A 16,529-nucleotide genomic window follows, 5' to 3' on the forward strand; every position below is an offset into this window, starting at 1 on the left:
GGTTTTTTGGTTTTTGTTTTTTTCGAGACAGGTTTTCTCTGTATAGCCCTGACTGTCCTGGAACTCAGTCTGTAAACCAGGCTGTCCATGAACTCAGAAATCTGCATGCCTCTGCCTCCCAAGTGCTGGGATTAAAGGCTTGTGCCACCACTGCCTGGCTCAATATTTTATAAATATTAAAGAATATGACAAAATAAAAAAAACCCCGAAAGGTATGGTAGGTGTTGAAGGCGGGGGGGGGGGTCCTCCGGGAGGAGTTGGGGTACAAAAGGGAAAGAAGAATGTGATGTAATTCTATTTACTTAAAATATGCTTTTAAATGTTAACAAATTCAGATAAATTGAAAATATGTATCTTTTCTCATCATAATGCAATAAAACTTAAATCAATAAAAAAAAGTCTGTGTTTGTTGGGGTGAGGCAGAGGGGGCATGCCTTGACATGCATGTGGAGGTCTAAGGACCGACAGCTCACAGGAGTCAGTTCTCTCTTCCCACCATGTGGAGTCCGGTAAACTTAGGCTCACTGGCTGAACCATCTTGCCGGCTTCAAACTTAGAAATGTTATCTTCTAACAACACCAACTCAAAAGGCCTAGCTTCTTGTTAGAAGAGCTTCAATTTGCCCAGATGAATAAGGCAGGCTGGCATCAGTGTGGGCCATCTGAAAGATGCTGGGCTGGGAGTGGAGGCATACACCTATCTCTGTACTTGGGAGGCTGAGGTAGGAGAATTCCAAGGTCAAGGCTTGTTCAACTGCATAGCAAATGTTCCCAGCCAAAAGCACAGCAGCGCCCATTCTTCCTTTAAGCAAAGCTCTCTTAGGGCATAGCATGGACTTGTCTTGTGTTTCTGACCAAAAGCACCTTGGGGAGGGAAGGGTTTATTTCAGCTTGTAACTACAGGGCAGTCAGAACAGGAACTCAAGCAGATAGGACACAGTTCCACTTAATGGTTTGCTTGTTCCTGCTCTCTCAGGGTGCCTTCTCATCCACCCAGGACCACCTGCCAGGTCACATACATCAATCATCAATTAAGAAAATGCCCCACAGTGACAGGCCAGTCTAATGGAGTCATTTTCTCAATCGAGGTCCCCGTCTCAGATAACTCCAGGTGTATCAGTTGGGGAAAACTGGTCAGCACGCGCATGTATGGCTATGTTTGGATGACCTCAGTTTGTTCCAACATTACATGTGTTAAGATTTTGGCCTATACGATAGTACTTTTGGGAGGTGATGTGGAGTATTTAAAAGGTGGAGGTCTCTAGGGCTGGGATATAGCTTAGCTGGTAAACTGCTTGCTGACCATGCTCAAAGCACTGGGTTCAATGTCCAGCACTGTGTAAACCGAGCATGGGGGCACATGTCTGTAATCCATCCCAACAGTTTGAACCAAGAGGCAGGTGGATTTCAAGTCTCTGTTTCTGGGCTGGAGAGATGGCTCAGTGGTTAAGAGCACTGACTGCTCCTCCAGAAGTTGTGAGTTCAATTCCTAGCAACCACATGGTGGCTCACAGCCAACTGTAATGAGATCTGATGCCCTCTTCTGGTGTGTCTGAAGAGAGCAACAATGTACTCACATACATAAAAATAAATTAATTAATTAAAAAAAAGACCCTATTTCAAAGATAGACAGACAGACAGACAAACAGATAGACAGACAGGTCGGTAGGTAAGTTTGGTATGGTGGCACATGCTTATGCACCAGGGAGGCAGAGGCAGAAAGATCTCTGTAAATTCCAGGCTAGCCTATTCTACATAGTGATGTCCTGTCTCTAAATAATAATAATGATATAATAATAATAACAGTAATAATAATTATTGTTGTGTTATTATTATTTAAGCAGGAGTCGGTAGGAGGCAAGAAAGGATAATCAGGTGAATGTGATAAAAAATATATACATATAATAGCCGGGCAGTGGTGACACACGCCTTTAATCCCAGCACTTGGGAGGCAGAGGCAGGTGGATTTCTGAGTTTGAGGCCAGCCTGGTGGTCTACAGAGTGAGTTCCAGGACAGCCAGAGCTACACAGAGAAACCCTGACTCGAAAAATCAAACACACATACACACACACACACACACACACACACACACACACATACACACACACACACACATATAATAAAATGTCATAATGAACATTATGAATAATTAATAAATGCTAATAAAAACAAAACTAGTGGAGTCTAGAGCCTGGGGTAGCAGTGCTTGACTGTAATCCCAGCACCTGATGTGAGAACTGAGGCAGAAGAACCACTGAGAGTATCCACCAGCCTGGGCTACAGAGACCCAGCTTCATGAAGCAAACCCACCAAAATGAGAAGTAGGGTCTAGTGGGAGGCCCCTAGGTTAACTGGGGACGTGTTCTAGGAAAGGGTTAGAGTATTTTACACAAGACTATAATTAGTTCTCCCCAAAGGGTTATTACAAAAGCTTGAGCCTAGCCCCTCCCAGTTTCTCTCGGGCTTCCTGTTTCCAGTTTGCGATCTCTCCAAAGTCAGGTTCCTGCCATGACCTGACACAACCAGAACTCGCGCCAGAGCTGGTGGCAGTGGTATATCCTTAGCCTTCCAGTGCCATGTGCTACCAGACTTTCTCTTATTAATAAAGTTTGCCCTCCCTGGGCATTTAGTTGTAGCAGTACCGGATGGATTAATACATCGTGGCTGAATGAAAGAGCAGACAGAACCAAGCTTGCCTGTAGCGGAAGGTAGGAACCAGCTCTAAACATCAGAGGAACAAACATGCCTTTGGGAACATCGTCAGCAGCACAGATGTCCTCTTTCCCTGTGAAGCCCAGGTAGGAACCTTCCTCACAGCTGTGGGTCTGTCTGTCTGAGCATGTCTGTAAGCTTTCTTAGGTGTTTGAGGGCATCTGGCCTGTTGTCTCTTAAGGGTGGTTGGGAATGTCCAAACTCACGTCAATCACCTGGAAGATAGACTTTGGAGATTGTGGTTGGAGGCAAAGAGCATCCATTATCCCTGGGACCTCCTCTAGATTTTGGATGCGTAGAGGCCTGGTCAGGGCCTTTAAGGGCATTTTTCTGGATGACAGTGGGCACTGTCACTATCTAGCAGGCTAGGAACTCAGTTTGGTGGCAAACTGGAGAGAGTGACAGGTGAGGCTGCCCATCCTAAGGCCTGTCCTTATGTCTGAGCCTTAAGAAAAAAGGATTGGATGCTCCAGTCTGGTGTCAGTATTGGGGTCAGAGCTATTACATTTGTGTTTGTCTTTAAACCAGATATGAAGAGGTTTCCATTGTCCTCTGACTAAGGTGCTGGTGACAACAGACACATCAAGGAGTCTGTACCCCAAGGCTACATCGAGGAGTTCATTTGGACCCCTCAGATTTCTGACAATTCAGATAGGGGGATGGTAGATGTCATGGCCTCAGCAGACAATGACCAAAACACTGGCAAAAGAGAAAGATGATATTGATGGTATTCCCAAGAACAGATAAACCATTAGTTGACCATGGAGGTACTGGAATGTCCTGCTCATGGGCATGTGTTCCCGTAACCATGCCTCTTAGCTTGACCTTTTTCCCCATTAAATTGAGACAGGTTTCACTATGTAGTCCTGGCTGGCCTGGAAGTAACTATCTGAACCTTTCATGACTAATTAATGTTGATATGCTTGTCCCTGGAAGTACTGTCTCCTTTGACCATGTATACCTGCTGTTCTCTCAGGTTCAGCTGTAGGGCTGAGGTACCAGAAAACTGATTGAGGCTGACGCTCTTACCTCAGAGCCTGGGTCAGTCCTGATAGAAACAGGTGCAGAAGCACGCTGAGGAGCAGGTTCTCTGTGTGTCCACCAGTGTGCTCTGCAACCTCACATTTTCCTGCGCTGGCTAGTTTTGTCAGCTTGATACTACCTCACAATCACTTGGGAAGAGAGTTTCCGTGAGGGGATGCCTACCGTCAACCAGCCTGGACTGTGGCCATGCCCCGGGGGGGGGGGCGTTTTGCTGGCCTCAGTTGGTATGGGAAGACTTAGTCTAAAAAGGGGCCCACACTTGGATTTGGATCCTGAGACGGATGAGTGGAGAAAGCTAAGCCAGAAATGCATGTGTATTTGCATCTCGGCCCTACTGTGCCTGGCAGTGTCAAGTTTTCCGGTGTCTAGACTTCCTCGAGATAACAGACTGTAACTGGGAATATAGGGCTAAAATAAATCTTTTCTCCCCAAGTTGCCTTTTGTCAGGGTGTTTAATCACAGAGCAGCAATGGGGGGTGGGGAGTGGAAAGCAGAGAGATGAAAACTAAAAACTCCACTCTCATCACACAGTGAGAGTCAACTCCACTTCAGCAAACCAAACACTTGAGTTGCTGAGATGAGACCGTTTTTGCATAAATGAAATTGCCCCTGTTTTAGGAAATACTTATTTTATGTATCTGAGTACACTGTAGCTGTCTTCAGACACAGAAGGTGGCACCCAATCCCAATACATTTGGTTGTGAGCCACCATGTGGTTGCTGGGAATTGAACTCAGGACCTCCGGAAGAGCAGGCAGTGCTCTTAATGGCTGAGCCCTCTCTCTGGCCCCCGAAGTTGCCCCTTTTAATGTGAAAATTGATGTCATAGTCAGATTTTCCATCATCTGCCAAAAAGATTAGAAGGGCCAGGTGCAGCTGGGATCATGCTTGCCTTGCTCGTGTGAGACCCTGGTCCTAGCCCAGCACTGCATAAATCATAAACATGTGGTAAGGCATGCCTGCCTGTGTGTGCTCGCAGCACCAGGGAGGTGGGAGCAAGAAGGCCAGGAGTTCAAAGCCACTCTTGGTTACATGGTGAAATTGAAGCGAGCTTGGATTACCTCAAACTGCTTCAAACAATACAAGAAAATGGAGGCTGGAGACATGGCTCAGTGGTTAAGAGTACCTGTTGCTCTCCCAGAGGACTTGGGTTCAGTCCATAGCATCTGCATCGCAGTTCACAACTGTTTATAACTCCGGGCTCAAGAGACCTGCCCACTTCTGGGCTCTGTGGGCATCAAGCCTGGGTGTTGTGCACATACATACATGCAAGGAAAACACCTACACACATAAAACTAAATAGGGAAATTAAAAGGAAAAGAAAGAGAATAACACAAAAATAAAAAAGATTTAAAAATCCTCTTTGATAGCTAGCCCAAAATCTGGTGGTTATTTACTATGACTTGGTTATAGATCAATGGACCACTGAATCATCATTAAGGTAATTTTATTAATATAGACATTTGCAAACATAAAGTGAGTGGTACTATAATTAATAGTTTTTGTAACCTCATCTTCTCATGTACAATACTGAGAATTATTTCATTCATGTTTACTCCAAACCCCCATTTTTAAAGTAAGCATCACAGAATGGCAGTCTCTTAAAATAATCTGGAGCCACAGCTCTTATCACAAAGCCATGCTCCACGCTGCGGACAATTCCATTTAGTAATGTATATAGTACTATCACCAGAAGCTAGATAACTCGTTCCAACTAAAAAAAAATTATTCATTATGCCACTCAATTGCTCGATTATCAAAGCAGAAAGGGCCCAACTTCCTTTTGAAGATGTAGGTTTCTTTGATGTTTTAACCACCGCAGACTTACAAAATGACTCGGCCCCATGTCCGTGTCAAGCGCTGTTCTTCTGAACCCCATCTTCACATTGCTCTGGAAATGGGTCAGTTCCTTTCTGCACACTTGGGCTTCCTTCTGGGTACCCAATTGTGTGCCCAAAGCAACTAGCCAAGCCTGAGAGCCCCAAGTTTTCTTAAAGGAGATGGAACAACCATCTCATCAATTTCTGTCTCTTGTGACTTGCTGAAGATTCCAAGGAACAAATTTTAGATACCTCATCTTAGACCAACTGTCAAAGGGTCTCTAAGACAGGAAGTTGGGTCCCAAAAAGGGTTAAGTTTGGGGTTAACATTGTTGAACCATCTCTGGGGGGTCTGATCTATGGCACCACGGCACTTAAGCAAGGTTTATGGAAACCTAGTGTGTCAGCTTGTATCAGAGAAGAGACTAGAAGTGAACATTTACCTTTGTATTGTTCTTAAGGACTTTTGCTCCCTCTAAAAGTTACAAAAATATAATCAACTCTAACATTTTTAGGACTTTTAAGTCAATTAGCTTAACTGACTTCTGTGGCCAGTGGGCACAGTTAGCCCCCTTACTTGGCCTTTTCTTTGTCCAGTGCCCACAGGAGTCCCAGAGTGCTATTTCCTGACCTTCAGTTTTGCTCCACCTAGCAAGCATTCCCACAGTTTAGAGCTTTAATAAGCTCTGGAATATACCAGAGGAAATCTGCAAAACCTACCTGTTGTCTTTAGATTTTTAATTTATAACATGTGTGTGCACATGTATGTGCACATTGAATCCCTGGAGCTGGAGCTGGAGGTGGCAGTTGTGAGCCACCTGACATGGATGCTGGGAATCCGGCCCTCTGTAGGAGGAGCGAGGAGCAAGGACTCTCAGACACTGGGCAGTTTCTCCAGCCCCCTTTCGTTTTCATTTCCTTTCATATCTCCTTTCTTTCTCCCTTCCTTTGTTCTTTTGAGATTTTAAGATTTCACTTGGAGACTGGAGGCCGACACCTGAAGCTGGCACCAGAGCCTGCTCCTTCAGGGGCAGGGGCCTCTTACTACTTCATTACAGCGGAATTTACCCAAGTCTCTCATCTACCACCGGGTGTGATTAGTTTCTCAAGTCCCTGGGACATGACAATCAATCTCCGGCTCTATGTCTAATGTCAGAGCAACTCAAAACTGACCAGAGCAGAAAATGATCGTGAATGCCAAAACAGTCATATTTTAATAAATTTCCACAGATTCAGCCAGTTTAGAAAGCCTGCCTTGACTCTGGGTGTTTTCTCCTCTTCTCCCTGGCTAATGTCACTTTGGTTTTCTTCTGTGGATTGTTTTGCTTCTACAAAGGCCCTGTACATTTCTTGGACTCTGATAATTTCTTTCTGTGCATCAAAATGGACTTTCTGCCTGGTCAGGATAGGAACAATCAAGTTGAAATCATTAATTCGCTTGTTTAGCTTTCGGATGTTTTCTTGAAACTGCTCACACACTTGGGACCATTGTTTCTGTTCTGCTGGTGACAGAGGGTTCCCAAGCTTCCTCCTAGACACTAAAAGTGCTTCTCGAAGTTGCTCAATGGTATCCTTAATTTCCTTCTGCATCAGAATCCACTCTGGTTGGTATCCGTTATCTATCAATATTCGGTTCAGGTTGTGAGTCATGGGATCAATATATGAGCAGCCAGAAAACTTCTTCAGAGGTTTTCCTTTGCCGCTGAGATTGTCAAAGTCTCCTTTTGCCATGGATTCCTGAATGAGGTCCTCCACCAGGCGCTCGATGGCTTGTGTTATCTTCTGTTGTTTGCTCTGCCGTAAGTCTTTGACAGTTATGCTGTTGGCGAAGTACTCCCTCTGAAGCTTCTGCCTTTGATAGTCCATCACCTGCTCCATCGCACGGTCTGCCCTGAACTGCCTGTATTGTTTCTCTCGCTGACTTGGAGTCCCAAAGCCAACACCTTCGAAGCTTAAGTAATGTCGGTGCTGAGGTGTATTATATTTGAATTTTTCTTCTTCTTCTTCTTCTTCTGCATCTTCAGCTTTATTCCGTCTGGCATGCATCTGTTTTATCACGTGGGACAGCACATTCCTATAAGCTTCTTCAATCTTTATAAATGTTGCAGAATCAGCGTCAATAGAACCAGTGTCTGGATGGTACTGCTTGGCAAGCTTATGAAAAGTCTCCCTGACATCGTCCACAGAGCATCCTTCATCTAGATTCAGCAGCATGTAATATTCTCTGAGCTTCTTGGATTTATGTGTTGATAGCAACCTAGATCCAGGATCTGAAAGCATTTTTACCCCAGGAGGGATCAAGGAAGCATTTGTTAGAAGTAGTCTCAGGATCCCAGCCATCTTCATGCGCGCTGTGTTTATCATTGTATCTGGAATTCTTCTTAACAGTGATCTACAAGACAGCAAAGAGCAGTTGGATACACTTATACTATCAGTCATTTTCTTTTTATCAATAACCAAGCAAGGGTGTGGGTTACATGTCCTTAGTAAGCATTGGTTCTTGGGGGCAAGAAAGTGGACTGAAGTTTGGTTCCCAGCACCCACATGGCAGCTAACAAATGTCCCTCCCTCCAGTTCCAGGGGGTCTGACTTCTGGCCTACTCAGGTTTTAGATACACATGGTGCACAGCCAGAGTGCAGGCCAAACACCATCTGCATATAAAAAAGAAAGTCAGGGGCTTGAGAGATGACTCAGTGGTTAAGAGCACTGACTGGGGGCTGGTGAGATGGCTCAACGGGTAAGAGCACTGACTGCTCTTCTGAAGGTCATGAGTTCAAATCCCAGCAACCACATGGTGGCTCACAACCACCCATAATGAGATCTGATGCCCTATTCTGGTGTGTCTGAAGACAGCTACAGTGTACTTATAATAAATAAATAAATATTAATCGTAAAACAAAATTAAAAAAAAAAAAAGCACTGACTGCTCTTCTGAAGGTTCTGAGTTCAAATCGCAGCAACCACGTGGTGGCTCACAACCATCCGTAATGAGATCTGACGCCCTCTTTTGGTGTGTCTGAGGACAGCTACAGTATACTTAGAAATAATAAAATCTTTAAAAAAAGAAAAAGAAAAAGAAAGTCAGTTCTTTGTAACAATGTTGCTTAAGCAAGAATATATAAATATCTACAGCTAGAAGACAGACAGTGATGTTTGGCTCCTATATAGTGTGACAGGACCCGAACTCTACTGCTTGCAGACAGGGTTTCTCTATGTGTAGTACTGGTTGCTTTGGACTCATTTTGGAGACTAGGCTGGCTTCAAACACAGAGAGACCCCATGCCCCTGCCTCCCGTGTTCTGGAATTAAAGGTGTGCACACCACGACCCAGATTTTTAGATGCACAGAATTTTAGACCTAGAAAGTTGTTAGAACTCATCTAATCTAATTTTCTCATTTTATAAGAAAATGGGCCCCAAAGGTTGAGCAATTCTTAAGGTTAACCAAATTACATTACAAGGTATGACAAATGGTTAGGTTTGGGGCACAGTAAGGCTTAACTGCTTTTTGTTTGTTTTTTTGAGATAGGGTCTCTCTACATAGCCCTGGCTGTCCTAGAACTCATTATGTAGACCAGGCTGGACTTGAAGTCACAGTCTGTCTCCTAAGTGCTAGGACTAAACACAAGTGTCCAAGCCCCACACTTGGCTTAGCTATACTCAGCAAATTACGAACTTCCCCGAGCACAATTTGTGTTGTTATTGTTCTTTTGTTTTGCATATAGTGTAGAATGGCCATCACCATTTCCAAGTGCATTTACAAACGGAACTACATAATGGTATTCAGTGTGATACTAGATGGGATAGAGAATCAAGAATGTAAGCGACTTTAAGCTCTGCACCTCACTATTTGCTAAGTGCTGGGACAGGAAAGGCGATAAAAGCTTTTGCTGTATTTAAAAACTCATGGTCCTGTGGAGAAAGATACTGAACACTGACGAAAGGCAACGAAGTACTGGAGAATTAGTGGCCATTTGAATGTAAGGTGCGTTTTAGAAGTCATGGTAAGCCCCGATGTCACAATATAAGAGTCAGTGGATTTTAGAGTTGTCTAGGATGCTTGTATGCTCACCGTGGTGAGGGATGTCTCAGAAGAGTGTCGGTCCGCTGTACCCTACTCACCTTCACAGACCAGATTGGGGCTCAGCGGCTAAAAGCCCAAGCTGAGCCTCTGCACAGCACGCTCGGCCCGCTCCTTCCCGGCCTCGCTACTGGACCCTCTGCCACGCTACACTGCGGAGCCCTTCATCATACCTTACTACGACAGGCAGCCTCCCTCACCAGGGACACTGGTCTCTGTTAAAGAAGCATACCCCATGGGACAGGGGACAGGCACCTCTAGACGTCCCGTTGTTGTTGAAGGGGGACGGGGAGAGGGAGAAGACGGGGCCCGCCTCTACCCGCTTTCAAGGGCAGGGTTCGGCCGATTTGGATTGTGGGAAATGTAGTTCTCCAGCAGATGTAGCGTAGAGGCCTTAGGGCCTGGAGAGGAGTTACTGCTTGTGATAGATTTGTGACTCCAACGTGTATGCGATTTGGAGAGCTCTGACCTCAATAAATTGTTATAGATGGAGGAATATTAAGCCGTTTTCCTCTGTGGGACACCTCCACCGTCAGTAGGCTTCCTTAAGCCTAGAAAGATGGTGTTTTCTTCTGCCAAGCTCTGTTTGGTTGGATGGTTTTTGGTTTTTTGACACACTGCCCTTAGCCCAGGCTGGCCTCACACTCGCTATATAGTAGAGGAGGACTTTGAGTTGCACATCCTCCATGATTTCATTTCCCAGGTGCTGGGATTACACAGTAAGATTGCTACTTGTTTATGGAAGGTTGGGGATATAAAACCAAGGGCTTATGCATGCAAGGCAAGTTCTCTCAGGGCTCTGCCAATCGTACCGTGCATCACCCTACTGAGTACTGCACATGGCCATGTGGTGGAAGGGGAGGGAAAAAAGGAGAGGTCTTGGTTTTATTTTATTTTATTTTTTTAAAGATTTATTTATTTATTTTATGTATGTGAATACACTTTAGCTGTCTTCAGACACACCAGAAGAGGGCGTCAGATCCTATTACAGATGATTGTGAGCCACCATGTGGTTGCTGGGAATTGAACTCAGGACCTCTAGAAGTGCAGTCAGTGCTCTTAATCACTGAGCCATCCCTCCAGCCTGAGGTCTTTGGTTTTAAGTTCAATCACTGATAGAATTAAACATGGTTCCCCCCCACACCTTGTAGAGCAATTTCTTGATGATTTTGCCTGCATGTGTGTCTTTGCACCAGGTCTGTGCAGTTCTCATGGGGATTAGAGGGCAGTGTTGTGGAGAGTTGCCACACAGGTGCTTGGGATGGAACCCAGGGCTCCACAAGTGCTCTTAAACACTGAGCCAACTCTCCAGCCTTTTCATTTATTTATACTTTATGTCTATGGGTATTCTGCTGCATGCATGTCTTTGTATCAGGTATGGTTAGAAGCAGTTGTGAGCCATGGTCCTGAGGACTGAACCTGGTTTCCCAAAAGGCAGTCAGTGCTCTATGGGTTTATTCATCTCTCAAGTTCCCTCTTGATTGTTTTGAAGACAAAAGCAATGACTTGGGTTGTGAACTCTATTGATTCCAGTTTCTATGTACCTTAGATGAGATACTCCTCTATAAAGTCAGATCCTAGGAAATGTGGTGGCTGGAGAGCTGGCTTGGCAGTTAAGAATCACCGGCTGCTCTTCTATTCCCAGAACCCACATGACGGCTCACAACTGTCTGTAACTCAGTTCCAGAGCACCTGATGCCCTCTTCTCATCCCAGTGGGCATCAGGCACACATGTGCACATATATACATGCACAAAAAACAACTATACACATGAAATGGTAAAATCAAAAAAATGTAAGTAGCCAATGTGGGGCTGTAAAGTGGCTCAGTGGTTAAGAGCGCTGTTTCTCTTTAGAGGACAATTCCCAGCATGCACGGTGCTGCATCAATATCTGATCCAAGGGACCCAATGCCCTCTTTGACCACTATGACACCAGGTTCACATGTGATGCATATAAATATATGCAGGCAAAACACTCAGAGATGCAAAAAAAAAAAAAATCTTGAAAAGGAAATAGTAAATGTGTATTTAGCATTTGCTTTTTGTCAAGCATTGGACTATAAATACTCTGTGTTAAAAAATCCATGCCAAGAACAACAACAAAAAAGTTCTCATCTCAGAAAGAATAAGAGGGCTGGTGAGATGGCTCAGTGGGGAAGAGCACTGACTGTTCTTCGGAAGGTCATGAGTTCAAATCCCAGCAACCACATGGTGGCTCACAACCACCCATAATGAGATCTGACGCCCTCTTCTGGTGCGTCTGAAGACAGCTACAGTGTACTTACATATAATAAATAAATAAATCTTTAAAAAAAAAAAAAAAAAGAAAGAATAAGAAATAGTTTAGCCAGGCATGCTGGTGCATACTTGAAATCTCAGCACTCAGGAGGCAGAGGCAGGCAGGTCTCTGAGTTCAAGGCTAGCCTAGTCTACAAAGTGAGTTCCTGGACAGCTAGGGCTGTTGTAGAGAACCCAGTCTCAGAGTGTCTCAGAAATAGTTTATTCTGAGCTACATGAGTGAGCAGGACTGAGAAACCCAGATCCAGGTGGCTCAGATCATGTTGTTATCACATGCTCACTATGGAAATAAGTCTATGAGATCTCACCAACTCTAAAGCACAGAATGGCACAAATCAAGGCACTTACCAAATGCCCCCCTGGGGACCACAGGGTGGAGTGCTCAGCAAAGCTGAGAAAATGGGTCATGCCAACTGGTTTGAAGGGAAGCTGGTAGTCTGTAAAGAATACAATTTAAAGACTTTGCATGATTGTTAGGTTAGACACTGGTCAAAAACGAATGTCTTTAAAACAAAACAACAAAAACAAAAACCACCAAACTAAAAGTATTCCAAGATAAATTTGTTGTGGCTCTGTAACATTTTTTGTTTTTGTTTTGTTTTGTTTTTTCACGACAGGGTTTCTCTGTGCAGCCCTGGCTGTCCTGGAACTCACTCTGTAGACTAGGCTGGCCTTGAACTCAGAAATCCGCCTGCCTCTACCTCCCAAGTGCTGGGATTATAGGCGTCCACCACCACTGCCCAGAAAAAGACATCTTTCAATGACTCTGATGGAAACACCAGTTAGATGCTTACAGCAAAGCCAGAAGATCTCTGTTGTAGGTTTTGATACTACCTAATGACATCCTTAGCTTTTGGGTCTGTTCATATATTTCAGAAGAATTTACATATCAGTCACTAGGGTGCTTGGTAATATGTGGGTAGGCAATTGATGGCTACCTAAATGACTGAGACTACCCAGGACAATGACTCTGGACCTAACAACATTCCAACTCTCCATAGTCACTGATCTTCTTACCAGTCAGTTCATCCTTGTAGAATATGTTAAGGTAGGTGTGGCTTTTTTTTTCTGTGAACTTCTGCTCAGACCTGGAATCAGGCATGGTGTAGACCCTATATATACTGATTTTTTTTCTTTAAGCATGCATACTTAACAAGTTTTACTTGCAAATTAGACATAATAGAAGATGAAAAGGGTTTAATACAAGCTGGGCACTCATTTAATCCCAGCCCTCTGGAGGCAGGTACAGGGTAGATCCCTAGGACTTTGTGTTAATTAGGGTTTTATTACACTGAACAGACATCATGACTTTGGCAATCTTATAAAGGACAACATTTAATTGGGCTGGCTTACAGGTTCAGAGGTTCAGTCCATTATCATCAAGGCAGGAGCATGGCAGCATCCAGGCAGGCATGGTGCAGGAGGAGCTGAGAGTTCTACATCTTCATCTGAAGTCGGCTAGTGGAAGACTGACTTCCAGGCAGCTAGGACAAGGGTATTAAAGCCCATGCCCGCCCACACCCACAGTGACACACCCACTCCAACAAAGCCACACTTCCAAATAGTGCCACTCCCTAGCTCAGTCGCACACAAACCATCACAGAATTCAGGGCCAGCCTGGTCTATACAGCAAATTCCAAGGCACTCAGGGCTACAGACTAAGTCCTTGTTCTTTGTTTTTATTTTATTTTATTTTATTTTATTTTATTTTTTGTTTTGTATTTTTTGAGACTGGGTTTCCCTGGCTGTCCTGGAGCTTGATCTGTAGACCAGGCTGGCCTCAAACTTAGAGGTCCATATGCCTCTGCTCCCCAGTGCTGGGATTAAAGGTGTGCTCCCTGCAAAAGAAGCCAGCGCATGACAGAAAAGCAAAGAGAAGGGTCAGGTGAGCAGTGGTCATTATTACTAGACATGCTCAGATGACCTTGGCAGTCTAAGTAAACTGGGGCATGGCCACACACTGAATTGTGATTCACAAAAAACATACAATATGGATCTCAGATTAATGTGAGCCTACAAAGCTAAACACAGAAATTACAGACATCTTGTGGCATTCCATTTATATTTACAAATAAATGTGTGTGTCCAAGCACTCATATACACACACATTCACACACATACACACACATACTCACATACGCTCACACCATATTCATTCATCCATTCACACTCACATACACTCTCACACACATTCACACACAAAAATATGCATACATATTCATATACACACATACACACACATACACACACACACACACAAACACACACCCCCTTCCTCAAAGGGAGTAAGAGATTATTTATTCTAAAGGCAAATGACCCACCCAAGAACCCCTAATTCCATGCTCTGTCATATTAAGTTTCAGTATGTTTTTATAATAGCTGAACAAAGAAAATTATAAGTCAAGATAGCTCTCAAATACATTACCGGAACACCTGCAGTGAAACCTCGGTTGTGCTGTTAGAAGCCAGGAATCTTATTCCAAAAGCATTTTACCTGATAGTCTCAAAGACGTCAGGTCACTCACAGAGGTGGGCAGCACATAGCTCTTAAGGGACTAAGCTAGCCCAACAAAGTAGGCTCTGGACCTACACTCCAGCTCTCCACACACAATCACAGGAGTTCAGGGCAGTCCCTTGACCCAGTGGAAGGAATCTGTCTGTAACAAAGATGTGGCTTTCTGGGAACCTCAATTCACTTAAGAGCTTAAGATCAGGCAAAATCAATTAGAAGATAGTTTATTTTCATTTTTATTTTCAAAGAGAAATCCATAAATTACTTGGTTATCTTTAATACATATTTATATATTAATATACACATATTTGAGACAGGCTTATACTCTGCAGCTCTGCCTCAGCCTCCATCCTCAGATGGAAGGCATGTCAACCATTCCTGGACCAATTATTTAGTTCTTAAGAGATTTCAATTGAAAGAGATGTAAGCAGAACAATGAGAAAGTCAGAGGAGCAATTCCTCATGGTGGGGATGGACTAGAGGCAGGAGGGGTAAGGCCTTTGCAGAGTATTTGTGAAGTCACCTGAGCTCTGGCTTGTGACAAGTGGAGTGTTGGTTGTGTAGATACTGCCTCATGTGTATGCATTTGCAAGAAGCCCTTGGACTCCAGGCACCTGGGAGGCAGACAGGAGCTCAGGAGTGAATTTTGAAAACCAGGTGAGCTGAGGTCAGATTGGGTAAGATGAACCTACAAGCAAATTTGAAAACCAAAACCAAAATCATGGTATCTGAAAACCATGTAGCCTGTTCTTAAAGTTTATTTTATTTTTTATTATTATTTAGTTAGGTTTGTTTGTTTTTGGAGACAGGATCTCAGTGTGTATCCCTGGCTATTCTGTAACTTGCTATGTAGATTAGGCTGGCCTGAGATTCCCCTACCTCTGTCTCTTGAATGGTGGGATTAAAGACATGCATCAGGGTTGGAGAGATGGCTCAGAGGTTAAGAACACTGACAGCTCTTCCAGAGGTCCTGAGTCAAATTTCCAGCAACCACATGGTGGCTCACAACCATCCTTAATGAGGTATGATGCCCTCTTCTGGGAGCGTACTTACATATAATAAATAAATTTTAAAAAAGACATGCATCACCACACCCCATCCTAAACGATATAATTTTAAAAAACTAGTGGCACACCTTTAATCCCAGCATGTAAAAAGCAGAGGCAGGTGGCTCTCTGTGAGTTCTAGGCCAGTCTGGTTTACACAGTGAGTTCCAAGGCAGCCAGAGGTACATATTCAAACTCTGTCTCAAAAACACCAAAAAAAAAAAAAAAGAAAAAAAGAAAAGAAAGAAAGAAAAGAAATAAAAATCAAAGCAAGCAGTAAGAAGTGTGTAAGAACTTCACTTTTAGCACTGTCCCCAGCATGGGTGAAGAACGTGAGGGAGAGCTGGCTGTTCTCATTCTTAAAGTTTATTATTATTAAACAATATATTTAATAACTTACTTTAGTTTTGGAGACAGATCTTATTCTGTAGCCCTGGCTGCCTTGAAACTCTGTAGACTGGGCTGGTCTCAAACTCAGATATCCACTTGCCTCTGCCTCTCAAGCGCTGAGATTAAAGGTATGTACCATATCTGGCTTTGAAAATCTTATTACATTGGCTTTTTTTTTTAGACAGGGTTTCTCCATGTTGCCCTTGCTGTCCTGGAACTCACTCTGTAGACCTTGAACTCAGAAATCCGCCTGGCTCTGCCTCCCAAATGCTGGGATTAAAGGCATGCACCACCATCGCCTGGTGGTTATTTTTTTGTATGTGTAGTTTTGTGTTTTGTATGCTATGGTACATACTTGTGGAGTTGGTTGTCTCCTGTCACGTGGATCCTGGTGGTCAAATTCAAGGTGTCAAACTTGAAGGCAAGAGTCTTTTGTTTTGTTTTGTTTTTTTTCGAGACAGTGTTTCTCTGTGTAGCCCTGGCTGTCCTGGAACTCACTTTGTAGACCAGGCTGGCCTCAAACTCAGAAATCCACCTGCCTCTGCCTCCCAAGTGCTGGTGGGTGACCACCACCGCCAAGCTGGCAAGAGTCTTTACAGATTGAGCTATCTCAATCTTGAATAACT

General features: G+C 43.9%; 1 protein-coding gene across 5 annotated transcripts; it reads right to left on the minus strand.

Annotated features, from left to right (window-relative positions):
* Positions 1-5,185: 5,185 nt before the first annotated feature.
* Dnajc28 (DnaJ heat shock protein family (Hsp40) member C28) lies at positions 5,186-9,988 on the minus strand. 5 transcript variants are annotated; one of them, XM_031364410.1, is made up of 2 exons: positions 9,830-9,988; positions 5,186-7,967 (listed from the first exon to the last, which is right to left on the minus strand). In XM_031364410.1, exon 2 carries the CDS (start codon positions 7,937-7,939, stop codon positions 6,782-6,784), a length of 1,158 nt encoding a protein of 385 aa, XP_031220270.1. In that variant the 5' UTR covers positions 7,940-7,967; positions 9,830-9,988; the 3' UTR covers positions 5,186-6,781. The 5 variants fall into 5 exon arrangements, 4 of the variants coding, with proteins under 4 accessions (XP_031220270.1, XP_031220269.1, XP_031220271.1 ...); XM_031364409.1 differs by having other exon boundaries at positions 9,698-9,988; XM_031364411.1 differs by having other exon boundaries at positions 9,648-9,988.
* Positions 9,989-16,529: the final 6,541 nt, after the last annotated feature.

This window comes from Mastomys coucha, unplaced genomic scaffold, assembly GCF_008632895.1.
Source record: "Mastomys coucha isolate ucsf_1 unplaced genomic scaffold, UCSF_Mcou_1 pScaffold12, whole genome shotgun sequence".
NCBI classification, from domain to species: Eukaryota; Metazoa; Chordata; class Mammalia; order Rodentia; family Muridae; genus Mastomys; species Mastomys coucha.